The 26,853-nt window shown below is 41.8% G+C and overlaps 2 protein-coding genes and 1 long non-coding RNA gene across 8 annotated transcripts in view; all 3 read left to right on the top strand.

Annotated features, from left to right (window-relative positions):
• The window catches only part of PLEKHA1 (pleckstrin homology domain containing A1), a 37,153-nt gene extending 34,279 nt beyond the window's left edge, over positions 1-2,874 (top strand). For all 6 annotated transcript variants that reach the window (XM_079976747.1, XM_079976746.1, XM_079976750.1 and 3 more), the window contains one exon: positions 1,237-2,874. In XM_079976747.1, the coding sequence (XP_079832873.1) occupies positions 1,237-1,557 (321 nt within the window). In that variant the 3' untranslated portion in view covers positions 1,558-2,874. The remainder of the gene's footprint in view (positions 1-1,236) is intronic.
• A 6,086-nt stretch (positions 2,875-8,960) lies between these two features.
• The window catches only part of HTRA1 (HtrA serine peptidase 1), a 45,025-nt gene continuing 27,132 nt past the window's right edge, over positions 8,961-26,853 (top strand). The window contains exon 1 of the mRNA XM_079976725.1: positions 8,961-9,689. Within this exon, the coding sequence (XP_079832851.1) occupies positions 9,191-9,689 (499 nt within the window). The 5' untranslated portion in view covers positions 8,961-9,190. The remainder of the gene's footprint in view (positions 9,690-26,853) is intronic.
• LOC307216484 lies at positions 10,653-18,244 on the top strand. The gene is made up of 3 exons (XR_013839119.1): positions 10,653-11,062; positions 17,447-17,788; positions 18,158-18,244. It is a non-coding gene; the product is annotated as an uncharacterized lncRNA (long non-coding RNA).

Genomic DNA, 26,853 nt, shown 5'->3' with positions numbered 1-26,853 from the left:
AATAATAGGGCAACCTTTCTGGAACAACAGAATTGAATGGGAGAACATTGTAGTCATATGACCTGTCTCCTTTTGTCAGAAAGCCATACTATATGATGGAATGCTGGCCACTTGATTGGCATGCTGCAGATTCAGTTAAAGCTTTCACTAGCCATCTGAAAGTCCTACTACCTCATTTGTTTTTTTTTAAATATACACTAAAAAATATCCTTTGATATCATGAGTAGTCTAGTAAATTTGTCTTGAAAATACTCCAGTTAACTGTATAAATGCTACTAATGTTTTTTGGCAGATACCTTTAAGAAGGGGCTGCTAACTTGTAGCCCTCCAGATGTTGTTTAACTCTCATAAGCTTCAGTCAGCATGTCCAGTAATCGGGGATGGTGGGAATTGTATTCTAGCAATATCTGGAGGGCCAAAGGTTAGCAGCCCCTGTCTTAAAGTATAATGTTGAAACATGGAGTTTAGTAGTGACACAGTCATGTAAATAGTTGTTGATAATATTGTACACAATATAAAGCTTAGCAATTGAGGCAGCTCTTACCATACTTTTCTAGAGGAGAACATGTTAGTATTTTATCTTCAGTATGGCTGACTATGGCAATAAAATACATTTAAAATGTAGAAATGACACAAATCATATTTGCTATAAATTGGGGAGGAATATTGTCCAGTGGAATTAGTTTATTCTTTAATAGTTTGTAGTTCTATAGAACGAAAAGGTGAAGGAATAAGAAATAGGTGTCTAGTCAACAAAAATGTAAATGTTCATTAACTTAGGAAGTGACCTTCAGTGAGGGATTCCATTATGCTTCTTTTTTGAATGTGAATACACTTCGCATGCACTTTTGAATAGTTTATTCGAGTTTATTGGGGGACTTCAGGAAGCATTTGTTCACATGTTCTTAAATTATGAAAGTATGCCTTCAATAATTTTAATTGCATTATATTAAATAAACAAGTGCAATTCCAAGCTAGTTTGTGCTGCTAAACTTAAAGTGATGCCATGCTAGACTTTAGGGACCTGACTTGGCCGTTTCAGCTTGCTATCACTGCTGTAAGCTCAGTCTTAACATTTTGCTGCCTTGGGAAACCACCTGCTTTCTGCTCTTAAGCTTTGCTTTGTTTTCCCCCCTTTGATTTGTTTTTTGGTTTTTTCAGAGGTATAAGTTTGAAATGCGTTACTAGAATGCAATTAATGACCCACTCAATCTGACAAACATTCCTCCTTTACAGGAACATTCCAACTGTTCTTCAGAATCCACCTGTCCTGCAAAAACAGCAGCAGCCACCTCACATTCCACAACCACTCACAACCCCCCTTTGGTCCAAACCCTTAACACCAAGCCCCTTGTCTTGGAGAAGCGAAGACTTCACGAATCTTTTACCAAGACCAAGCCAGGGAGCTTCAAGATCCAGGCTGTCCCTTCAAGAGACCCAGCTTCCAAAGTGACTCTACAGGGCCTAATGGAACCTCAAAATAAAAATGGCACTCAGGAACAGGATCCTGGCCCAGTGGATCTGGATGATGCAAGCCTTCCAGTCAGTGATGTGTAATAATGGGAAGAGTTTGGAGAGTGATGCATTTGCTTTTGGTCCTTGAATTTCCTTGCTCAGACTTTTAGCCAAAGATGACTATGGGATGAAAGAACAAAGAATGGAATGTTGCTTATATGTGTGTGCTTACATTCAAATTTGTGTATGTTTAAATTGTCATATGCTGCCTTGTACTGATTATCAGAGCGGACCTTTTGCTTCTACCGCAGTCTGATGATAAATCTTTTTAAAGTGAGGGGCCAAAACAAATGATTAAATATTACTGTTGTCAATAAGCAAGATACCAGCTGCTTTTCATCACCCATATGGCAAAACTGAGTAGTATCTTTGTGCTTTAATAAAAGAAATGTCAACATGTGACTTACTTATACTCTAATTCAGGCTTTTGACAAGCAAGTTGACTTACTTTCTTAAAACACTGGCACAGCCTTTCAGATATTTTAATATATGTATGCAGAGTTGTTTCTTATAGGATCAACACTGTAGAAACTTACAGAAATACGCAGAGCTTGATATAATGTACTTTTCCTATGCACAGAGTCTTCATGTAAAAAACAACACTATAATTCTGCAGTGTCTGAAATGAAGTGTATTTTCCCTACCATGATGATACAGATTTGGCAGCTGCTGCATGATCTGCATTCTTATGGCACAAATACCACCTGCACTGTATTTTAGACATTGCATACAAGTGTGTTAACTTACATGAAATGAGTGTCTCTATGTGTGAGAAAAGCATTCCTAAAGGTGAGGGGCACAGAGCACTTACACCGATAAAAGTGTGCTGACTTTATTGGAACAACTTCTTTGTAACTGCTCTGTGAATCACTGCCCTTCTATAGAATTCAATCCCCTTAGAATTCCTGGTATTTGGTGCTGTGAAACTAATTAAAGAGTAATACAGCTATTTTGAATATTAAGCCTATTTTTATGCACTCCTAAAGGTAAATTGTAATTTTTGCACATTTGGATATTAATGGACCACCAATAAATAAGGGTGTTGTGGGGTTTTTTAAGTAGGGAGAAGGGAAACTGGACTACTAAATAAATCTTTTACAGGTTTAACTAAAAGTATTTTATATTAAGCTTCGCAGAAATTAAAAGTTTAAAACTATTGTCTTAAGATTTCCCCCCTCCTGTATGCTCCTTTCCCCCCAGTGTGGTATTAAATGGTTCCCATTTTATATTTGGGTTAGTAAAGTCTAAACAAACTTGTTTCATGCTGTTAACTGGTACTGAGTTGTTCAATCATGCAATTGTGGCCTCTAACTTTTGGTGCACTAAATTTATTAAAAGTGCCTGTGGGTTCTTCTTTCATGATGTGTTAAATGTTTGGGGGTTAATTGGATGCTGATTTTTGCTTTTGTGGTTTTGAACCTTATTTTGTGTAGGGTAGTTCACAACATGTATAAAAAAATGATACGCTAGCATTGCCAGCATACTGGTATCTATTAGCTGTGCATTGTGTTTTTTAAACTTTTCAGGGTTTCAATGATGAAAATAATGGGTTTAAGACACTGATGTTGGATATTTTGATCAGAATGAGCATGCACTATTTTGTAGTTAGGTTGTGAAATTATTTGCTTTAATCAACAAAAGCCCCAAAGTTTCACATGATGCTGCTTAATGCAATTCAGTTTCCAGTTTGTAGTACTCTAGTTTTTTTAAACCTTGTGTGTGTGAGAGAGATGCTTGACAAAGCATGAAAAAAAAGGGAAAAAGGTATTTCAGACATTTAAGTGAAAATGTCCACTAATTCAGTGAACATACAGTTGAGTTATGTCCCAGTGGTGCAGATAAGCAACCTGTTTGAAATTAAGGGTTCTGGAGTGAAGTTATGTGGGATTCTACTTCAGCCAACAGGCATGTTGCCTGCTCTCCTTCTTGCTTGCCATTTAGTAAGATGTGACAGAAGTGGATTATGCCCTGTGTGCCACCCCAATTCACTGTGGACTCTGGATGTTTCCACGTACTCAAACAGGGTTTAATTTGCTGCTGACTTTCAGTTGCCCCAACCCGCAAGCCTCGTTGGAAGAAGATAGCTGCTCATGGCCCAGTAGAGTTTATTTAGCTTCGCAGGCAATAGCACCAGATGACCTTTTTCAAATACTAATTAGACCAGGGGTTCCCAACCCGCGGCCCATGGGCCGGAAGCGGCCCACAGGCCATTTAACCAGCCCACGAGCTGCCCCCGAACCGAGCTGCCAGCTTGAGTCCCCACGCGCTGCGCTAAACTGGCGCAGAGCGGGGACTCTCTTCTGCTGCTCTGGAAATTGCTTCTGCGCACGCACAGACACCAGAAACCGCATCTGCGCATGTCTGCGGTGCCAGAAAAAGCTTTGCACATGCCCAGACGCTGAAAATCACTTCTGTGCAGGTGTGATTTTGGGCATCTGGGCATGTGCAGAAGCGATTTCCGGCATCACACTGCGCTGGCCCAGCCCATGGAGGATCTCCACGGGAGTGATCCGGCCCATGCCCAGTAAGCCTTGCCAACCGCTGAACTGGACTGTATAGACTGTCACAACAACCTGTTTAAAAGTATACCCCCCAAAAAAGCCCTAGTAGTGCCCTCAAAACGTGGCAGTGACAAAATTCCCTAAAGCCAGCACACTGTGGGTCATGTAGTCTTTTCGATTTTAATTCATTTCTTGTTCCAGATAAATTTTCTTTCAGTTCCAAGGTGACCTGCAATTATTGGCTTTCTTTGTGCCATACATAAAGAAAATGCAAGTGGAGAGTAACACTTGCAGCCCTACTACATAAGTATTCACATGGAAGCCCTACTTTCAGCTTGCCCAAGGCTCTTAATGTCGTGGTCTGTACTAGTTTGCACCTTGAGACTTTAAACTTCTGCAACTTGCTCATTCCATCCTGTCATCTGGTCTTCGGCATATAAGCTTTCTGCCTGCAGCTAAGTGGCCTCCAGCTTTACCGGTAAATTAATTTGCCTTAGAGATGCCTTCCCCCACAAAACTTGATTTAAGCCTATATGTCTATGCAGTTCTTTGTGTGATCCCCACCCTATCCCACTGGAATTTACATGGGGGGGGCACATTCTGCACAACATACAGTATCGCATAGCAAGAGGTACAAGCAGTTACACCATTGGTGCAGACAATCTTGCATTTTTCTGATTCCATTGTGTCTTCTCATTTTTTGTTCCTTATATTTTTGTGTGAATTTATATCATTGCACACATCCACCTAGAAGTGTAACTAATTTTGCCTGTCAGAATCTAGTTACTTTATGATCATGGTAAATCCACTAGTTTAGGCTTCCTTTCAAGGTTATACTCCCCTTTCCACCTTTTCAGCACACTGATTTTATTTATTGAAAGGTACATAGGTGAAATTGCAACATGTTAATAAAAAACCCCAAACTTTCAGTTTTGAGGGGAAATCGCCTGTGTACGAAAGCTTGTAAACATTATTTGGATTTGTTGAGACTAAAAATTGAAGAGAGAAAAGATTTGTTAGTACTGACAAATGCCTACAGCTATAGTAGTAGCAATGCCAAACTGCAGTGGTCTTGTTTCTAATGAGTATAGCAGCACCTTTACATTTATTAACCATAAGCTAAACACAAGCAGTGTTTGTAAATTACATTATTTGCCTTTTCAGTTACATGTGAACTGGTAAGTTGACTGTTAAGATTAGTTTAGTAGCATACATTTTAACTTGTAACAAACTTAGCCAATAGATATTTGAAACCTTATTTTTCACAAATATGTACATTGTGGGAGAAACTGAATTGGAATGTTTGTATTGGCATACTTTGTTGTAGTTTTAGATTTCCTGGTTCTGGTACAGTTTTCACACTGCATGTTCATTTTATTCTGTTTTGATATTGCCAATTTTAGATACTGAATTTGAAAGGAAGCAGCATTCTTATTGGGATTCTTTTAAAATTTAACTGCTTAAGATAGTTCAGTGCAGGAAAATATTGTGGTTGCTAAATTGTTAGGGTCTCTTATTTATCAGTACCTTTTTTTTATAAAGTGAATGAAAATTGTTAAATTATTTTAGAACCTGTGGTGTTTTCTGTAAATGTCACACTTATTAATAAATTGACTTCAGTAATGAAATACAACAATCCTATCAGACTACTATATTTAGTGCACTTCAAAAGAAAAAGGTTAATGGTGAGTGAAACTGTTTGCATACTATCTGTTGTTCTTCCCTGTTTAATTCACAGAAAACTAAGTGACAAGTTTTTTAAAAAATAAAGAAAAGCCGACCTGTGAAAACTTTATTCTGTGTAGTATAACAATCCTTTGGTTCCCATCATTTTTAAAAATAGTGGTCTCGCATCTCATACAGATATGGTGTGAAGAGTTATTGCAAAAGGCCTTTTTGTAATTGTCAGTTGCTTGTAGAATTTAGGGTGGTATCCAACTAAACACTTCCACTAGCACAATGGAATTGTCCCTAGTATGACCCCCAAATCTGTTATGGGCATGCAGGGGTCACACAGGGAGAGGAGTAGGAAACCTCTATTGTGCAGCTAAAACTCCTTGCGCTGGCAGAACTGTTTAGTTTGGGTATCATCTCGGGTCCAAATGACCTCACATGCATACCTTTAGTTATATTGGTTTGCTTCAGCAGTTAAGCCAGGCATAGGCAAACTCGGCCCTTCAAATGTTTTGGGACTATAACTCCCATGATCCCCAGCTAACAGGACCAGTGGTCAGGGAAGATGGGAATTGTAGTTCCAAAACATCTGGAGGGCCAAGTTTGCCTATGCCTGAGTTAAGCTTTACAGCCCAGTAACAGTTTAGGTTGACCTATTTATTTTAGCATAATAGCAATGTTATAAACAGCTGCTTATGCATCATTTCCCCCTCTGATAGTGAACCTAAGTGAGAAGTACTTGGCTGCTTTGGAAGCGAATGGGGGCTACTAAAAAAATGACAGTGACTGCTCCGTACACGGGGGACACCCTAGTCATGTACAAGTACTTCAGCTGGTAAATGAAGAGTGTTGTTTTACAACAACAAAACTGCCTAATGGGAATCTCTTGCATTTACAGAACTGGATGGCCATTGAGCCTAGGAAGGTAGGCAGAAGGCTCCTAAAGCAGGAGATGAATATTCTTTTCTGTAGTGGACTGCATTCCTTCAGGGTTGATTGCTGAGAGTTGCACGATGGCAGGTAACAGTGCCAAAACCACCAGTGGGTGGGGTCCTCTCTCAAATCAATATTATTTTAATTATATTCTCTTGCTGTGTGTTGACAGCAAACAAGAACAAAGGCATTTGTTCTTGTTTGTTTCTTAGGGGGAAATGATTGCTTTTCCTTCTCAGGAATTTGTGACTCCCTTGAAAACTAGTAGTTACGGCAATACATAGTGTGGCCTCACAGCCAGTGCCATGTATCAAACATAACCTTTTACAGTAAGCCTGCAACTTAATTTAACTTGTGTGTGTTCAGCTTTACATACTTGTCCCCCCATTTTTTTTTACAAATTAGAAAGGGAGCAGATGGTGGGGCGGGGCGGGGCGGGGCGGGGCGGGGCGGGGGGGGGGTGGGAAGTCTTTGCCAACCCAATGTGTGCCTAATGTGTTTTGACTACATGCCACTTTGGCTTTAGGTGTGAGCCCTGTAACATAACCCTATTGAGGGGTTACTGTACTGCATAAATGCTTTTCAAAACTGAAGCAAGGCAAATATATATGGATTATTCAATTTCTATACTGCATCATATATTTAAAATGTCTCTTAAGCAGTGTACAAAAAATAAAGCAACAATAGACAAAATACTAAAAAATACAGTTACATATAAAAATGTCACATTAAGACAAAGTTGCTAATATATATATAAAAGTATCTTGTAATGACATGTTGACATAACTGAACCCCAACATGTTGTATGGTGCTGAAGAGAAGCAACAAAAAACAATTGTGATTTACTGTACGGGATTTTACATTTCAGAACTACTAACAAATTGCTTTATTTAGCCATTTAACAATACCAGTTAAATAAGGTATTGGAAAGACATATAGTTTTAACTTCTAATTTGTACAATACTGTAGGACTCTTTAAAAAAAATAAAATTAGAGTCCTACAGTATTTTACAGAGACTCTAAAACTCTAAAGCTCAGTTTCACAAATCTGCCTTGACAATGAATGCCAGACATAAGATTTGAAACCAGTCGTACCGTTTTGTTAATGCTCACTGGTCCATCTTTTTCTTAATCATTTTCTTGTGATTTTTCTGACCCCTTTTCACCTCTACAATATACTTTTTATCGTGAAGCAAATGTGGCTGCAACATAGATTTATATAACGACATTATATCAGCAGTTTTATTATCCATTCCTTTTTTAATGATTGCCTTTTTCAGTCATCAAGCTATCCACTATGACCCCAAAGGCAGTTCCCACCTGCTCAACTTCCATGATAGTATATGTGAAATGAAAGATTTTTTTGCACCAACATGCATAAGATTCCATTTGCCGTCCTTTCCCTTATGTCTGAAGAGTTTTTTTTTTTTGAAATCTTCGCAATCTTTGTTTTATCCACAATTTTGCACCATCAGCAAACCTGGCCACCTCATGGTTCACCCTTAATTTCAGATCATTTATAGGGTTGCCATAAAATTCCTGACACCTGCAAAATTGTTGAGTGCTTTTTTAAAAAGGAAACCACCAAAATAGTGATTTTAAGCTTATGGAGCTGTTTCCGCTTTTTCCATAGCACTGCCATACATCCGGGTTTCCCCTGACATTTACAGGTACGCAGTTTTGGCAACCCCCCCCCCCATGCCATTTCTACACCTTAAAACCAGGACATGTCAGGGATTTTCCCGACGTATGGCAAGCCCATCACTCAGGAGCAACTTGAAACCCCCAGTTCCCAATCCCATCCTTGGGAGACTCCGGCTTTCCCCATCTCTCCATTCACAGAACTGTCCACTTATTGCTACTCCCCGCTTCCTGCTGATTAACCAATTTCTGATCCGCCCAAGGACCTCTCCTCTTATTCCCTGACTGCCGAGCTGAGCTCATTCACACCTTCCCACACGCCTTATGCACACGCAAACTCTTTGAATGGAAATGCCCATTAATTTTGGGGAGGGGGGCGGCGGCGGCCTCCTCAAATACATTATTGTGTTGGCGAAGAGAATGCCCGTTTCCACTCGGGAGTCTTGGCTGAGGTTGCCAGAAAGCGCGGGCAGCGCGTAGCTCCGCCCCGCCGGCATTAAGCGCTCGCAGCTCAGCGAGCTTAGAATAACTTTCCCGGCCCAGGCTCGCCGCCGCCGCCTCCGGCTTGGTGGAAATGGGCTTTGGCGGGTGCCAGCTTTACGGCTTGCCGCGGCGGCGGCGGCGCGTTGCCTTTCCTGCCCCGGCGGTTGTGTAACCCCGCCACGTCCCCTCCCAGGCGGCGGCGGCGCGGCCAACCGACGGGCCGCTCTCCACGCGCACGGCATCTTCTCTGCCTTCCCTCCCCAGGCGCTCCGTTTAAAAGCGGCTCTCCCCACCGCCGTTTCCATCTGCGTGCCTCGGCGAGCCAGGCGGCCAAGCGCTCTGCTGCAAACCCTTCTGCCTCGCGCGCCTTTCTCGCGCTCCAGACGCGGCGCCTTTCTCCACCCGCTTCCCGCCTTTTCTGAGAGAGAAAGCGCGCCAAAGCGATGAGGGGAGCCCTGTGGCCTCTGGCGCTGAGCTTCTTTTGCCTGCTGCTGCTGCTGCTGCCGCCGCCCGGCTGCCGGGCTCAGCTGTACGGGCGGCGCTTCGAGGAGCGGCCTTGCCCCGAGCGCTGCGAGCGCGCGCGCTGCCCGGAGCTGCCGCCCGAGTGCGCGGGCAGCGGCGAGTCTCTGGACCCGTGCGGCTGCTGCCCGGTTTGCGCCGCGCAGGAAGGCGAGCCGTGCGGGGGCCCTCCGGCCGGGGAGCCGTCGTGCGCCGAGGGGCTGCTGTGCGTGGTGTCGCCCGGCGGGCCCGGCGTGGCGGCCTCGGCCACCGTGCGCCGGCGGGCCAAGGGCGGCCGCTGCGTGTGCGCCAGCAGCGAGCCCGTGTGCGGCAACGACGGAAGGAGCTACGGCAACGTGTGCCAGCTGCGGGCGGCCAGCCGCCTCTCCGAGGGCCAGCGCCAGCCGGCCGTCATCGCCATCCAGCGGGGCGCCTGCGGGCAGGGTAAGCCTCTAGCGGGGCGGGAAGGGGCTCGGAGCGGGGATGGCGCAGTAGGAGGACCCCTCGGGCGCGCAGGGCGCTACAGCTGATCTGGCGTCCCACGCTGGGCGCATTTCTTTTTCTGGGCGCTTTGCATATGGTCAGGAGCTCTTACAAAACAGAACCCGACGGCTTCCCAAGGATCAGGTCTTATATGGGTAAAAAGGGCCGATTCAGATCTATTAATAAGGCAATCAAATGAAGGTTGTAGCCAAATATAATATTTGAGAGCCCCCCAAGTTTAGTATTGCCATTCAAATGGTGGGTGCTGGAAGAATGGACAAACTTTAACGATTACTTAGCTAAATTTGTTAAGTTAAACTAATTGGAAATAGCTTGCAGGCAATAGATTGGCTTAGGAATTTATATATTTAACATGTACAGTTTCGAACTGAAAAGCTAGAAGGATGTTAATGGACTAAGTTAAGTTTATAAAAATTACGATTTGGAAAGCCGTTATAAGGATATGCATGGAAATTCAACCAAGGGGAAGCGTGGAAGTCACTTAACAATGTCAATAAGTGTAATTTTAATAGGGTTATCATTTATGTTTGCTTGTGTGTGTGTTTTGTTTGTGTATAATTTTGTGAAATTTTGTGAAACTTAATAAAAACAATTTGGAAAAAAACAAATGGTGCGTGTGCACCGTGTTATGTGATCAATTATGTGGGGCGGGGCTTACCAGCCCCCACCCCAGTATTTTATTCAAGTTGGCACCCCTGCGGAAACGTATGAACATAAAATAAAGAAGAAAATACCGAAGAGCGCCAGCAGGCTTTCCCCCTTTCGTTAGCTTTGTTCCTTTAAAAATCAATCAAGCCATCAAAACCTCAGTTGGTTTCCTGCTCAGTATTGAGGGTGTCTGTGTGTGTGTGTGGGGGGGGGTGCGCTTCTTGGGCTACAGTTCTCCAGCGTCAGCATCCACCTGTCTTGTGTCCTATTTCTGGCCTCTAATGGTGGTAGCACAATAGAGAGAGCTCTAAAGTAGAACCATGGGGATTACTGATATGCAGATGACTCAGAAACCAAATTCCCTGGTCAACACCTTGGAGAGTTCACATTATTCTCTCCCTCTTCTCCCCGCCCATGTGAACAATAGTTATGAGCCATAACGCTGTCAGTGGAGAGGAGAAAGTGTGCTCGGAGAGACGTTTGCATATGGGTCTATGCGGTCTGATTTAGGAGACGGGGAGAGGTAGTTTGTGCTTGTGGGAAGAGGACAGGGGTAGGACTGGGTAGAAAGGTCATGAACTGGAAACAGAGGCAGGGGAAACATCTCGGCTTGATGCTGAACAAAGAGAAGTGAGTGAGATGAACCTGGAAAAGCCCATTTTTGGGTAGGCACACTGAGAAGTGATCTGATGGGGATGGAGGGTTTGTTTTTGTTCATTGTTTTGCTGGATTCTAGAGTGAGGGTGGGGAGTGTGAAAGAAGCCAATGTTGCTCTAGATTTTTGTTGCTTTTTTAAAAAAGTAAATGATCAGTAATATAGATTTGATTCTTCTCATTAAAAAAAAAGTACAATGGCTACCTATAAGCATATCCTCTAATTCTATTTTACAGTGGCCTGCTATGAAATGTACTAAATATAATGTTATGAAGCAGTTGAGCAAGACAGCATAGAGTGGGTCAGACTGTGTGTGATGGTGTTACATCCATTGATCATAGTCCCTTGAATATTTAGAGCACAATCCTATAGATTCAGATGTCAGCCTGTTGCAGCCTTCATCGTGGATAATGTCTCCATATCTCAAGGAGCTAGTTTTCCATTACTTACACTTGAAATCTTACACTGTCTTTTGCTTGAGGGTCATTAAGGGCCAACTTACATAGCAGGTGAGTGCTTGCTTAACTCTTTCTACTTTGGCCATTTCCCTGCCTTAACCTCCCCTCACCAGCTGCTTTTCCCCTTGCAGGGCAAAATATACAAATATACAAATACTTATATGTTTCTTCTGTGGCCAGAAAACCATGCAATGGTGAATGGAAAAGCAGCCAAGAAGAAAGGGTTAATCAGTCTCCTTTCCTCCATTCAAATTTCCAGAATCTTCCAGTTACTTTTCATAAATATCTATATTCATATTAAGAGACAGTTATGCATTTGCTATGTAACATTTGGCTTGGCTTGACTCTAGCTAAATATTTTCATTTGAAAGAATATTATTGAAAATCAACAAGAATTATGCCTTGACTAATCTGCTACCTGCTGCCTGCTTAAGGCTGCACTCCCACACACATTTACCTGGGAATGAGTCCCACTGAATACACTAGGTTTTGCTTCTCAATCAACATAGGGTCTGTCTGTAAGGCTGCAGTCCTAGCACAATTGGGAGTAAAGACCAGACTAGATGCGTGATAAATCTGTGGGCAAAAAAAGGGTCTGCCATTGTTTCATTGTAGAGTGGTGTAGTTGAGGTGGGGTGATTTAAAATGATCAAGTATGAGGGGAGAACTCAATCCTTACCCCTGCTCACTATCTAAAATGGTGTTTTTTTTAGCTGTTTTTCTCCCAGCAATAGAGGTTGGTTCATTAGGGCCAATGGGTCACTGCCCTACAAACATCTTGTCTCCCCTTCCTCAGCCCTCACCTGCTTGCCTTCTTATTTACAGTCTGTCAGGGTGTGGTTCTGCCTGTCTCAGGGTCTGGCTTCCTGCCTTCTGTCCCATCAGTCCCAACGATTACTAACCAATTACTAACCACCACTGTCTCCCAGTGAGGCTCCATGAAGTGGATAAAATCCCTTTAAAAAGTGGCTTTGGGTGTAAATGGAGGGGATACAAGGATTCATCTCTGTCAGCCCTCCACCTACACTTTAAAGCATCTCCACCCAACCTGGTTTAAAGAGAATTAGCAGGACCTGAGATAAGTCGTACCACCACCCTGCCCATTTGCATCCTAAGTTCTGTACAGCTCAATTTGTAGGTAAATTCGCCTTGAGGAATCTGGCTACATGCATGTTATACATTGATAGCTAGTAACTGTGGATCATCTGGTAATACATGCAGTGAAAAGTTCATTGGGCTGGCGACAGAAGTTTTAAATCTGGGATTCTAGAACTAAGCTATGTGGTCTGGAATGCACATAGACAACTTGAGTAACTTTGAAGTACCTCCATTTATAAGAATGTGACAAAAAGGTTATATAAACATCTGGCAGACATTGGGATAGAAGGTGCGGGAGCACTTCATTCGAAAAAGAAAAGCCTGAAACCACATTTTATTGAAGTAGAATAAATAGCTGCTTTGATGTTGGGATATATCTGTTCTTTACACATTAAGCTTTAAGGAATCTATTTTCTTTCTAGAGTCCCCTTCCCCCAGTATATACAGAAACACACTTCAAGCAGCTGTTGAAGAAAATCAAAAGTGGTTGCTAGAACCTTTAACCATCCATCCATTTCTACATTGCAGTTTTTCATGTTTACATACTGTTTTTTAAGTCCTTAGACTATTTTACACATTTCGTATATGAAAATAATATGGGAACTTACTTTATATGAAACCATCCCCCACAACAAATGTAGCTGGAAGGCTTAATCTAAACTTCTGTGAAGAGCTTTATGACTAGGTGCCCTTGAGTCAAGTGACATCATGGAAAATATAATTAGATGGGCAAAGTAAGCAGCAACAGTGGGATGAATGGTTGCTGAATGGTTGCCATAAGCCTATGGACTACTTCTTGGCAATACTAAAACCCATCTCATCAGAATCTGCACATTATTTGTTAGTTTGATATGGTGCATTTTGTTCGAGGGTAGACAAAATAAAGTTCACAATGTCATTTTTATTAAAGTGTATAGAGTAATCAAGCTGATCAGTGCTGAGAACCAGCAGGGAGATCCAGCATTTTTTTTTTTGGTCAGAGGAGATTTGAGCCCAAATCCTGCTCAGTTAAACTTATGATTGAGCAGAGGTGCATATGATTCCACTTTCATGCAAGTTACTGTTATGTAATCTACTTCACAAGACTGTTGCATGCAGAAGGTTGTAGGTTCAAGCCTTGGCTTCCCCAAACCCTGGAGAGCTGCTGCCAGCCAGTGTAGATAGTACTGGGCTAGAAGGACCCAAGGGTCTGGCACAGTATAAGTCAGCTTCCTGTTGTTGCAAAACTGTATTCTGTGTAGGAATAAATAAGGCTTCACTGCAGTACTCTTTAAGTGATTAGGGTTCAGGATTAGGTTGTGTGATAATACAACTCTTTCATGCTCAGCTGGTATATAAATTTACATGTGTGGGTTAAACCACAGAGCCTAGGACTTGCCGATCAGAAGGTCGGCGGTTTGAATCCCTGCGACGGGGTGAGCTCCTGTTGCTCAGTCCCAGCTCCTGCCAACTTAGCAGTTTGAAAACACGTTAGTACAAGTAGATAAATACCGTAGGTACCGCTCCGGCGGGAAGGTAAACGGCATTTCCATGTGCTGCTCTGGTTTGCCAGAAGCAGCTTAGTCATGCTGGCCACATGACCCAGAAGCTGTACGCCGGCTTCCTCGGCCAATAAAGCAAGATGAGTGCCGCAACCCCAGAGTCGGTCAGGACTGGACCTAATGGTCAGGGGTCCCTTTACCTTTACTTTATAGCCCTTTGAGTATGGTGGGACTTCCTTAGAATCATAGAATTTTAGAGTTGGAAGGGACCACGTGGGTTATCTAGTCCAACCCCCTGCCATGCAGGAATTTTTTGCCCAAGGTGGGGCTCAAAACCATGACACTGAGATTAAGAGTCTCATGTTTAACTGACAGAGCTATGCTCTACTGACTGAGCATTGCTATGTAAGCATCAATAGAACTGAGCTATCCGTGACCTAAAGAGCCTTCCAGCATTTTGACGGATGAGGCTGGCCTGACCTTGTGTTATAAATTGCTGTTGAAGGCTATATGCCAGCTAGAACATGGTTTGGCTTTCCAAAAGATTAGTCATGTATTATTGATTCAAATGATTGTGGTCCTGAGGTTGTCTGATTAAAAAAGAAAAGAAAAAGGTTTCAGAATGGATGCAGCTGCAACTTTTAAAATATTTTGCCTTCACTTCTTCAGTCCATGGTTAAAACAATTTATTTTATAACTAAATATAAAATAAACTCATGTGATGCTGCTCTTCAGGAACAAGCAAAACAAAATATTTTTTGTACAACTTTTAACTGTTCAGGAAGTTTTCTTTTGTATCCTTATTGAAAATGGCAGTGCCCGTTTGTATCTTGTTTTGTTTAAAATTTGTATTGTAACCAATTGGGAATAATTTGAATTCCGTTCATTGTAATTAGCAGTGTGATCTCAAAGTCTGTCTTTAAAAAATGTTCGCTTTAAGCATCACAGCAGTACAGCTGTCTTGTTCCCACCAAGTTTAAACATTCCTAGTTGCTGAAGGAAAGTTTGCAGAGCATTACTAATTCCTGATCTATGCTGCTGCAGGGGGTTTGGGTATGGTGGATATTTCCCTTCTGCCCAGCTCTACTTGATCCTGCCAGCAGAATGTGATAGGCATAAGGCCCTGAAATGAGGCAGAGCGGACAAAGGGTGTGCTGGCCTGGGTTCTAACCTGGACAAGCAGACAGAGGAATGTGATTTGGGTCTCTGTGCTGCACTAAAGCAGGTCCTCAGTTACAGAGGGGGTTGTGTCACTCCATTCAACCTCACAACTTCCAGGCTGGGAGTTAGGATTGCCCTTAAAACTTGTTTTTCTATCCCAGAAGGCTAAGAGTGGAAGATGTAAAAGCAAAATGGAAAAAAGTTCATTACTTCCATTCAGTACAAACCCATGCTTGTTAAGCGTGTGCCTATGACTCACACATCAGTACTTGAAAAACATATATTGCTTTCAACAGCAATAGAGAAAGCAATGCACAATCAATACATTAGCAAACACAAGAATCTAATAAAACAGCAACAATCATAGTAGCCAGCGGAAAAACCACTAACCTCAAATTCCTCAGTAGTCTTATAAAAAAGTACATGAACCAGAAACTTAAATGGATGCTCTGAAGCCTACTAATACATGTATATCTTCACAAACTCTCCAGAACCCTACAAGGATTTATAAAAGGATAATGATTCAAATGTCTGCTAAACAGGACTCCCTTGTGGAAGCTTCCACTTGTCCTCCTGAGAAGATATGAACAGATTTTAACAAAGATACAAACTTAGATCATTCAGTCCCTCTAAGGATCCATCCCCTTACAGATGAAAGGATTTCTATCTCTCATGCACATCAAACTATACACATGGGTTTATCTGTCCCTTTGATCATTTAACCTGGCCTTTTCTGAACAGTAGAGGCTCAGAGAAGTTTTTCTTCTTCTATTTCCTCTGTAGTCCCTTGAAAATCTGCTCCTGTGGGTTGGGGGACACTTGGAAGTGGGGGTTGGAAAAAAAATGCCCTCTCATGTGAACAGAGGAGCAACTTGGGATCTGAGCCCAAAAACTTACTCTGTTGACTTCTGCTAATAGTGCAAATTTCAGACATTTTCAGAATTCTTCAGACACTGGCTGATTTTTTCCACTCTCAGCAGCTCTGACATCATTTAATTGACAAAGTTGGACAGAGCACTATTTAAATGTTGCCACCTGTCTAGTTTTTGACCTGATTACCCAGTTCCTAGGCTTCTCGTCTGGTTTTTAGACATCTCTTTGTTCCCCCCCCCCACTACTTTCCCCCTCTTGACTGTAATGTGTGTGCTATGAATATGAGCTACTTAGGAGGTTGTTTTTTTTTTTTTTTGTTTTTTTTTTGGAGAAGCAGTGTATATGCCTGCATTTCCTCCGGCTGGGGCTTTGTCTGGATGTCAGTCGGAACAAAAGAGAGGGACTGGAAAAGCAGGTCTCATCCCTGATGCAGCAAAAGCAACTTGTGGGTACTGGGTTTGATCTTTTTTATAGCAACTTATAAAGGATGCTTGAATGGCCTCAATAAACAATCCATTGTATAATTCTGGGTATTTTATTTCATATCACTTTCTCAGGGAGTACACTGTTTCCCTTTTTACAAAATGAGGTTCTTAATTAAAATAAGTTTCGATGTAATTCCCAGGATTAACATTGTTTGCTCCTTTTTCAAAAGCATAGCAATGAGTTGCAGTGCACAGTTCTTTCCTCCCTCCGTTCCCTCCTTTTTCGCAAGCGCTTAATTGGACCGAGAGATTGAAGTTCTCTTTTGCCCCCACCGAATCACTGCTTCATAGGCAGGGCTATGAATGTTGTGTGCTCTGCTATTGCTCCTCAAGTGCTTTTGCCTGTCTGGAATGTATCCTTGCACTGTGACAATGGCTCTTGCTTGCCTTAATGGAGAGTTGTGCGTGTTTAGAAACCCAATGCTTTGGCATTGCTGGCATGCAGCCTCCTGTCAGATCCATTGCCTCACCCACCTTTGCCTCTTGTCTGACCCACTGGCATGTAACCTCACCCTCCAGGCTGGAGAAGGTCCACCATCATCACCCTATTTGTTCTGCTGACTGATGAAGCTCCAGCCGAATGGCCCAGCCACCTGTTTTGTGGGGAGAAATGTGTTCCTCAAAAGGTTTTTTTTTGGGGGGGGCATGTTGTTTTCTTTGTGCGGCTGGTCTGCTTGCCCATGCTTAATAATCAGCCTGTCTGAAAATACTATGGATACTTTAAAAAACAAATGTTAATAAGACACAAGACTACTAAAAAAAATTAAAACTCCATATTCAGATTTGTTGTAGCTGCAAAACACTTGCCTGAAAATAGGTCATCTTTTTCTGAATGCAGCTTGAGATATGGCAAGGCCCCAGTGGAAGAATGCTAAGAATTGCTATAGACATACCCTCGTTGTATGAACTTGGTCTGCTGATGGAATAATCAAGACAGTATTTTCCTGGAGATTGCAAATGAGGGAAGAGGTATGCTAGATATGTTGGATCTAATACAAGCAAAATTTTGTATGATAGAACCAGTCCCTTAACTTTTTCTCAGGCGAGTTCAGAAAAAGCTACTGAAGTTTCAGAGCGTATCTCGGTTGAGAGGCAAACTCCATGAACTACACAAGCTGCGGCCCTGAACCTGCCGTGCTGGGGGAATGTTTGCTATAATGAAGTTTTACTAATGCAAAAGGTAAAGGTAAAGGTAAAGGGACCCCTGACCATTAGGTCCAGTCGTGACCGACTCTGGGGTTGCGGCGCTCATCTCGCTTTATTGGCTGAGGGAGCTGGAGTACAGCTTCCAGGTCATGTGGCCAGCATGACTAAGCTGCTTCTGGCGAACCAGAGCAGTGCACGGAAACACCGCTTACCTTCCCGCCAGAGCGGTACCTATTTATCTACTTGCACTAACGTGCTTTCGAACTGCTTGGTTGGCAGGAGCTGGGACCAAGCAAAGGAGCTCACCCTGTTGCGGGGATTCAAACCGCCGACCTTCTGATTGGCAAGTCCTAGGCTCTGTGGTTTTAACCCACAGCGCCACCCGCGTCCCTTAATGCAAAAGATAACTATTTGCAAATACAGTGCTAAAGTAAAACATAATTGCTCCTTATGTACAATAGATGCCCCAATCTAGCCATAGTAAACTACCAGTAGAAACAGGTTCTATGTGCGGACCTGCTTTAGGAGAGCTTCAGAAGGCCACTGGACAAGGAAAGTGTGTTTTTGTTCAGCATCCTGCAATGGACTGGTAGTCCATTGGTCAACTGTTGTTGTTTTTTTTAATGCCCAATTTTTCCATCAAAAATGGTTGTAAGATACAAGGATTCCACGTGTTAATGTCACATCTCCCTTTCTTGGTTTTGTAACTACACATAAACATATTTATATGTAACACATTATGCCTAAGGCTCTAACTGCACTTGCCATTTATTTTATAATTGCTCTTGAATGCATGTTCCTCTGCTCAAACAACAACAACAACAACATTGCTACCATGGAACCCACTCTTCTGAACTGAGGCCCTAGCATGGAAAAGGTGGGGAGTAGGGAGGTTTTAACCATTTGCAATCATCCAAATCTGGGTCATGTCCCTTCTGCCTTCCATTGACATAGGAAATAAGCTCCCATTAAAACAGGAGATTTGAAGCAAATTGCTACCATGAAAGCCAATGGGCCCCATTAGGACCATAGTGGGGGACAAAGGGTTAAAGCCCTATTGTCACCTAATCCAGATTGGGCACTTCATGCTGATAGGGGCTTTTTTGGGGGGGGGTGAAGGGCTTGTACTTTGGGGTAAACTACAAAGTAAAGTATCTTTTTTTGTAATAAATTTTTACCCATTTTCAATTACAGTTCAATAATAGCCTCATTTATAACAATATAAATTTATAATACAATTATTAATACCAATCATTTAAATACCAGTAAGTAAACTGTTGTCACCATTTTCTCTCTCAGCCTGGAAAGAAAAGTGGTCTATCAAACTGCAGATGACTCAGTAAAGAACCTTAGTTCCTTGGTAGCTCACAGTCTCCTTTCATCCTTCCTTCCAGCTGAAGATATATGAGCAAATATACTTCCAATTAAATTAAATTCCAAGTCCTCTTAGCGTTATTCAGTTCACTTTGTAGATAATAAAGGATGGGGGAAGAACCAGCTCTAAGTTTCCATCTAAACCTTTTGCAAAATAGAGCTTCCCTCCTTTTTTCCTTTTTTTTTTAAACACAGAGTTTTGTTTGATGTTATATTCAATATTTATAATCCAATTTCTTCCATCCTCACTTGTACAAATATAATTTGAACCAACATTCAGAGGAGGGCTGCTGAATCATAAATGTAGAGAAGAAAACATTAAATAAAGAAACAGTAGCCTCCCCTCCCCCACCATCTTTTGCACCTAATGAAGTCTTACCTCAAGTTCAAACCTTGAAGTCCTTGCAGTTGGTTTGTTCCACAGTTTTTGATCTCATCTCTTCTAGCACACGCCTGTACTTTAGTCCAATTAAGCTCTAATTAACAGGAGAATCTCTGCTTCTTAATGGTGGCCTTGGAGGGTTTTCAGCAAGTGAAGTGCTTTCACATTCAGTGCCCCCCTGCCCCCACCCCTACCCTGCATTCCATGCTGGAGCGAGAGCCAGGTACTGAGACAAACTGAGTGAAACTATTCTCCCCGTCCCTGGAGGGAATGTGCAAGGATGATTGTTACCCTGAATCATCCTTGTTTTTCCTTCGCCAATGATCTCCCGCTGTCATGGGGGCTGCCTCCATTAAGGCAGAGCGGAACCGGAAGCCACAAAGTAAAGTATCTTGTGTACTTTGGCCTTGTGTGTACGTGCACCATAGCTGCAGAGTGCTTGCTGCTAGATCGTGCCAATTTTATTATGAGGTTGACTTTCCCAGTCCTTGGACTACTGCCTGGGGAATGTGGCCCTTAGGCTGAACTGCCCCCCCCTCAAGTTCTGGCATGCCAAAGAAAAGCAAAAAAATTACAAAGCAAAACACTGATGAACTGTTTCAGCGCATGCTAACTTGCTCATGTATTGCATCCCATTGAAAAAAGTGAAGCAAGTAAGCTAAAGCCAACTCTGGCCTTGCTACTTTCTACCCGTGCACAAATCAGATGAAGATGCATTCATATTGATTTCTAAATTTAGAGCAAGCCTTGGGAGTGAGTGGACAACTATTAATTCAGGTGCAGACTTTTAAAACGTTGTTTTGATTGAAAACTTGATTATCCTTTCTGTTACACAAACGTTGCTGAATTATTACCAAAAGCTTATTATGCCAGATTTAGGAGAAACACATGGCTGGAAGTAGACTTTCAATGTGCTTGCTGAATTCCAGGAATAAGATGTTGTAAATGGGATCTTGGATTTCAAACATGTATCCAGATAAATTTGTAGCTAGTTGTGAAACAAACATAAAATGAATAAACTCCTAGGCACTTATTTTAGTTTGCTTTGAAATTTGACTAAGATTTACAAAGCTTCAGCGCTGTGTGGGAGCTGTCTTTTCCATCTGTCTGTTAGTATTTTAGGTTTTTTGTTTTGGTCTTGTAGGCTATTTTGTATTTATTTATTGAGACATTTCATGGAGACAGCTGGCTCTTTGTGCCTACAGCAATGATCTCTGGTGTACTGAATATTAACACTCATCAAACATTCTCTTTCACTAGAACATCCTACTAAATGGAATAGCTACATCCTGTTTTCCAAAAGCTAAATGTTAAAAATTTACATAAAGCCCAAATGTGGGTGCATATTTTTGTTATCACATTGAGTCCCATTTTCCTTTGACCATTTTATTTCCCTTCAGCATGGTTTCCTGGCCATCAAAGTAGAAGTAATTATGAAAGCCCCATGTTTTATCTATTATGTTATTAATTTAATTGGCAAAATGAGTAAGAATTTACCTTTCAAATCAAAGCAGGTAAATATAGATAGAAAGTAGATCATGGATAAAGAGTTGGTCACATTGGCTTGGTTCAGACCAACCACCAGACCACAGTTTAGTGCTATATGAATGTGCCTCAAACTCCCACATCCCTTCAACTCACATGCTGTGATTGCTTTCCTTACCACTTGTTTACAAACCATAGTTTCCATTACATGTGAACCAAGCAAACCATGGTTTGGCAACATACAGAGTTGGATTCACAGTGCACCAGGAGAAGAGTATCTGTGTGAGGGTGAGGCTGGTTCATGTCCTGCTGAGCTACTGTTTAGTGTTAAATCTGAACTGAACTAGCATCTTCTTAAAATCCTGATGGTTCAGTTTTATTAACAAAACATAATTTATATTTTAAGACATATTTAATCTTGGCTAAGGGACGCGGGTGGCGCTGTGGGTTAAACCACAGAGCCTAGGGCTTGCCGATCAGAATCCCCACGACAGAGTGAGCTCCCGTTGCTCGGTCCCTGCTCCTGCCAACCTGGCAGTTTGAAAGCATGAAGTGCAAATAGATGAATAGGTACCGCTTTGGCGGGAAGGTAAACAGCGTTTCCGTGTGCTGCTCTGGTTTGCCAGAAGCAGCTTAGTCATGCTGGCCACATGACCCGGAAGCTGTACACTGGCTCCCTCGGCCAGTAAAGCAAGATGAGTGCCACAACCCCAGAGTCATCCGTGACTGGACCTAATGGTCAGGGGTCCTTTTACCTAATGTGAGTTGCTCATGCAGGCAACCCAAGGGAGTCCTCTCTACAGGCTTTGAAATAGGTTGGGCCAGTGCTGATGGTCCACAGCCTGACTGGTGAGGGTGTGGAACAGGATGCAGAACTGTGCACTTCATTACTCCACCCTCTTAAGTGAGAATCCCCAATTACGCAGTTTAAGAGTTAAGTTGCCACATTAACAAAGGCTAATGCTAATCAGGATTTGCTCTTCGTTAAGCTTTCTTTTAACTGAGGTTTGACGCAAATTCAGAATCCTACTTAAGAGAAAAAACCTAGCAAGTGTTAACTGTGGCTAACATTAATGGCAACAAATAACTATTAAGGATGCATAATGCCAGTGGGTAGAATTAGTGGTATACAGGGGAATCCTGTGGTTGGTGTATGATCCCTTAAACACCATTAAAGATGGACCGAATTATGTCTGCAGGAGCTTATATTACTTTTCAGGTTTCCTCACTTTTCACCTAAGTTACTCTGTTTGAGACAGGGTGTGTGATGAGCCTAGTCCTGTCTGTTTCACTGTCTCCACTGCATATCTTGCCTTCTTAGAAATCATTTCCAGCACTGTTCCATATATTGTATCTGAGGCTGCTGAGCAGAACCTTTGTAAGGCAGACCCTTTAATGCTGGAGTTCATTTGCTATAGAAATGCCCAGATCCCCATTTTTCATCAGCTACTGAGTATCTGTCATTCCTGGGTTATTTTAGTCATTTGGCACTGTTCTCCTTGGTTTATTTCCCTTCCTGTCTCGTCAGAAAGCTTTCTTCCTCATTGATTTTGAAGATCAATAAATGCTTCTCAAATATTTCCACTGATGTAACTTCCAGACAGCTTTGATGGAGCAAATGCAAAATGCAGTAAATAATGTTAGGAAGCCCACTGGTAATATTTGGTAATTTTAAGGGTAGCGTCTTTTGCAGCTTGCCAAGTTTTAATTAAACTTCAGGCCATCCATCATTGATGGAATATTATAACCATTTCAAAAGTAGGGTTGAGAAATTGTGGTTAAATACTATTCACCATGACTATTGCAGCTGAGAATAGAACCGTTAAGTCACGAATTGTCAACACCTACTTTAAGCAGTACACTCACTTTTCTTTACCAAGAAATGTTCTATTTTCCTGCTTTTCTTGCCGATGTTTTGTAGCAGCTGGTACCACTATAGTTGTGAAGATGTTTGGCTGATTCATACACCACTGACTGTGGTTTACAATTTAGCAGGGAAAAGACTTCCTGTTTAGAGCCAAGCCATTCCTGCATGAAGGAACAAACATGACTGCATTCTTTATTTTTTATTTAAAAAAATAATTAAAAGGGACTAGCCTAGCCAGGAACTGGACTAAGAACTGTGAATCCCAGGTTCAAATCTTAACTCAGAGCTGTTTCATCCATTACAATTTCCAACATGGAATTGTAGTGTAGGAAAAAAGTATGTACATTTTCACATTTGAAGTGCAATGAGTTTTTCTGCTCAGACACACCAGATGGGCAGGCAACACTGAAAATAAACTTTAGCCACACTTAAAATAGCTTTATGCTGTCATATTTTTCCTCCTTCCACCCCATCCCTATTTTGTTTTGTGCCATGTATTTAAAAGCAGGTTCTATCTTGTTTTTATTATTATTATTGATCTGCAGAACTACACGGGGAGGGGGGTCTCTTTTGGCTGAGAAGTAGAGCAAAAATGCTACAAACAAACAAACCACTCACATTGAATGAATTTATCCTATGTAGAGGTCAAAGAAGTGCCCTTTCATTAGTTATCCATAGCTTTTGTTATCCTGTAGCAGATGTTAAGCAAAACATTAGAAATAAAGGCTGTGTTTATGGAAACAGACACAAATACTATTTTCTGTAGTGGTTGTTCAGGACTAAGCAGCTTTATTATTTACAAATAATGAAGAGTGCATCCTCTTGTGTTTTACAATGTTACATAAGGTTTTCTATTAATGACAGTGTGCCTGTTAATCTGGTTTCAATTCACATGTCCTGGTAGATAAAGCAGAGCCAGGGAGAAGCACTGCAGATTTGGGATTGTAACTAAAATTATTAAATGGTTTATTGATATACAATAGAAAACAGAAAAAGAAATATGTGAATTGACCATATAAGAACATAAATGGACATCCATCAAAGCTCTGCAAGATGGATGGCCTATCTGTGATCCTCCAGATATTGAATTGCATCTCCCATCAGACCCATCTAGCAAAGCCATGGTCAATGATGTAGTGCAGCAACACCTGGAGCCATAGCCTAGCACCCTAGCATCCCTGCTGTATAGTGTAAACAAAGCAGTACAATATCACTAGAATCATCATCATCAAGGCTATGCAGTGTGAATAACAGCATAACCACAGGAGAATTCACAAACCAACTATAATTTGCATAAGAATAAGTAGCAAAGCTACCAGTAAAGAAATCTGAATAAGAATAAAACAAGGACCTATTTGTCTCTCCAGCCCATTTCAATTTAAAGCACTGTTTTACCACCACTCCCTGAAGAGCAGTGGTCCTTGCGTTGTAGCAAACTTCTCCACACATGGAAAAGTAAGCTGTTTGAGGCTCTCCAAGTGTAACTTTTAAAACTCCAAATTAAACAGCTTGACTAACAGTGCTGCTGCTCTCAGTCTTTGGAGAAATGGATCAAGATTCCATGGGCCTAGTAACATGTTTTAACTAACACACACGTTTCTAAGGGAGGCAAAAAGATCCTGAGAGAGATGAAGGGGGTTCATTGGCTTTTGGCACAGCACAAACAGTGCTGATTGGAAGGGGATTGGTTGATGCTCCACACCACTATCCAAAAGCACTACTTAGGAAAAGGTTGGGGTGAACACATGTGTCTTCTGCAAGATCTTTTACAGATAACATTCCTTTTATTATGCACAGAGAATTCAAACTATTGCTTCCATAGATTTATTGCTTAAATATAATTTTTATGGATTGGTAACACTGTTCAACAGCTTCTGTACATACATTATTTGAAACGTGGATGATTATGTCCAATCAGTTTTCCCTATAGTTCTCTCTAATCCTGGTGAAACATCCTATGTTGCATTTAAATAATTGCTCCTGTTTTCCCAAACACTATAATTACTTCTTCCTTTCACATACCTTACCCAAATTGTGAACTTGCATCTGAAATGTAACCATTATGAAGAGTAATATGTTAAAAAATAAGGACTAAAAGAGAAAAGGAGTGCCAATGTTAGCTTTTCCTTTCCGGGGGGTGGGGGTGGGGAATCCCTGGCATTGCTTTCATACTGAAGTCATACATAACTCTGTGCAGAAAACGAGGTATGCTCTGACTTCATGAACAAACTGGCGCTGATTCTATAATGCTGTTCTTTCTCATTGTCTTTTAAACTTTTTCTTTAAGGTCTATGGAGACCAGAATCTTAAGTAAAATTTAACTAGCTCTCTTCTATGGGGCTGTGGACTTTCTGTTATTCAGAAGCTATCCATGTTGCCACACAGAAATCTATTGACCCTCTATGCACATCACCATAAACCAGGGTTGCCAACTTTTCTGGGCCTGCGGGCACATTTGCTAACTGAACAAACTGCTGTGGATGCCACAGACATGCCACAACCTAGCACATGCCACAGCTTATTCTATTAGCTGCAGCAGAATGTTTTTTCACGCCTCCTTTCTATTTTCAGCAGGGGGAGGGGACTCTGCAGGCACTAGGGAAGGCCTCTATGGATCCCTGCCACAAACCAGACACAATGGCTAAGACCCAGACTAAGTACTCACTGGTTTCAATGGGAACTAAATTAAGTCTTAAAGACGTAATTTGTCCCAATGACTTCAGTGGGGCCTATGCACAACAAATTTAGTCTGCTTTGTGTCTGGAAAAGTACTCTGGAGTAAGAGGGAAGCCTAGATGTTCTCACCATCTGTAACACATGCAAAGAAATGTATCTATTTTCTACAATTATTATTTTTTTTTTGTGATGGACAAGGAACCTGCTGTTGATGGAAACCAAAACCTGAACATAAAGACTATACCGTGGTACCTCGGATTAAGTACTTAATTCGTTCCAGAGGTCCGTTCTTAACCTGAAACTGTTCTTAACCTGAAACACCACTTTAGCTAATGGGGCCTCCTGCAGCCGCTGCGCCGCCGGAGCACGATTTCTGTTCTCATCCTGAAGCAAAGTTCTTAACCCGAGGTACCATTTCTGGGTTAGTGGAGTCTGTAACCTGAAGCATATGTAACCTGAAAGTGCCACTGTAGTCTTAATATTTGAATAATGCAGTAGTGAGTGCTTTTGGTGGCTAGGTCTGTTGAGTGTTTTTGGCATTGCATTTCTCTTATTCAAGGCCTGTTGGTGCACATGCAGTTCCAACCCACTTTCAACTTATGTGTAGGATGGAATATGCTTAAAAGGCTCTTACCCATGTGCTGGGCAGTGAGTATGTAAAATCAAGAGCTATGGTAGTGGCCAGACAGCTGATCTATCAGTCAGTAGGTTCTGGTTCAAATGTGGCCTTTGCCATTAACATACTACACAAGCCACTTTCTTGTCAGCCTAGGCTCCTCTCCCATTTAACATATGAGATAATAATGGCCAGTCTTACAACTTTGTTGTAAAAGTTATATTGTATCAATATTATTTATTATTATGGGCATCCCAGCACTGCCACAATTTGAGATGTTTCTGAAGGATAGCCTGCAGGACAACAACTCTAGCAAAGTGTCTCTAGCAAAATATTAGCATAATGTCCATGGAAGCTAATGCCGTGGTAAATCTCTGCATCACTAAAGAGCTTTAAGATTCACCTGAAATGTGTGCATGTATATGTAACAGAGACTGAAGGTGCGCATTGGCAGGATCTTGCAAATTAAACTAGGGCAAGCTAAGATGACCCAATCTCACTGCTCACAAGACATCCAATGAGATCATTGCTGAGGCTTGGTGAGTCCTGCTTAATTTTAGTCTGGGAACACTAAAACAGATGGACAGAAATGCTGTGGATTAAAATGAAAAGGGAAAAAAAACTTTATAAAAGATGAATGGCTATGGACAACTGGTAAACTGTGCTCCTGTGCATTTGCTACTTTTTATTTCTCTCTTC

The sequence above is a fragment of the Podarcis cretensis genome (genome assembly GCF_951804945.1).
Source record: "Podarcis cretensis genome assembly, chromosome: 5".
NCBI classification, from domain to species: Eukaryota; Metazoa; Chordata; class Lepidosauria; order Squamata; family Lacertidae; genus Podarcis; species Podarcis cretensis.
Note: the sequence above shows the minus strand (reverse complement) of the source record. Positions and strands in the feature narration are given on the sequence as shown.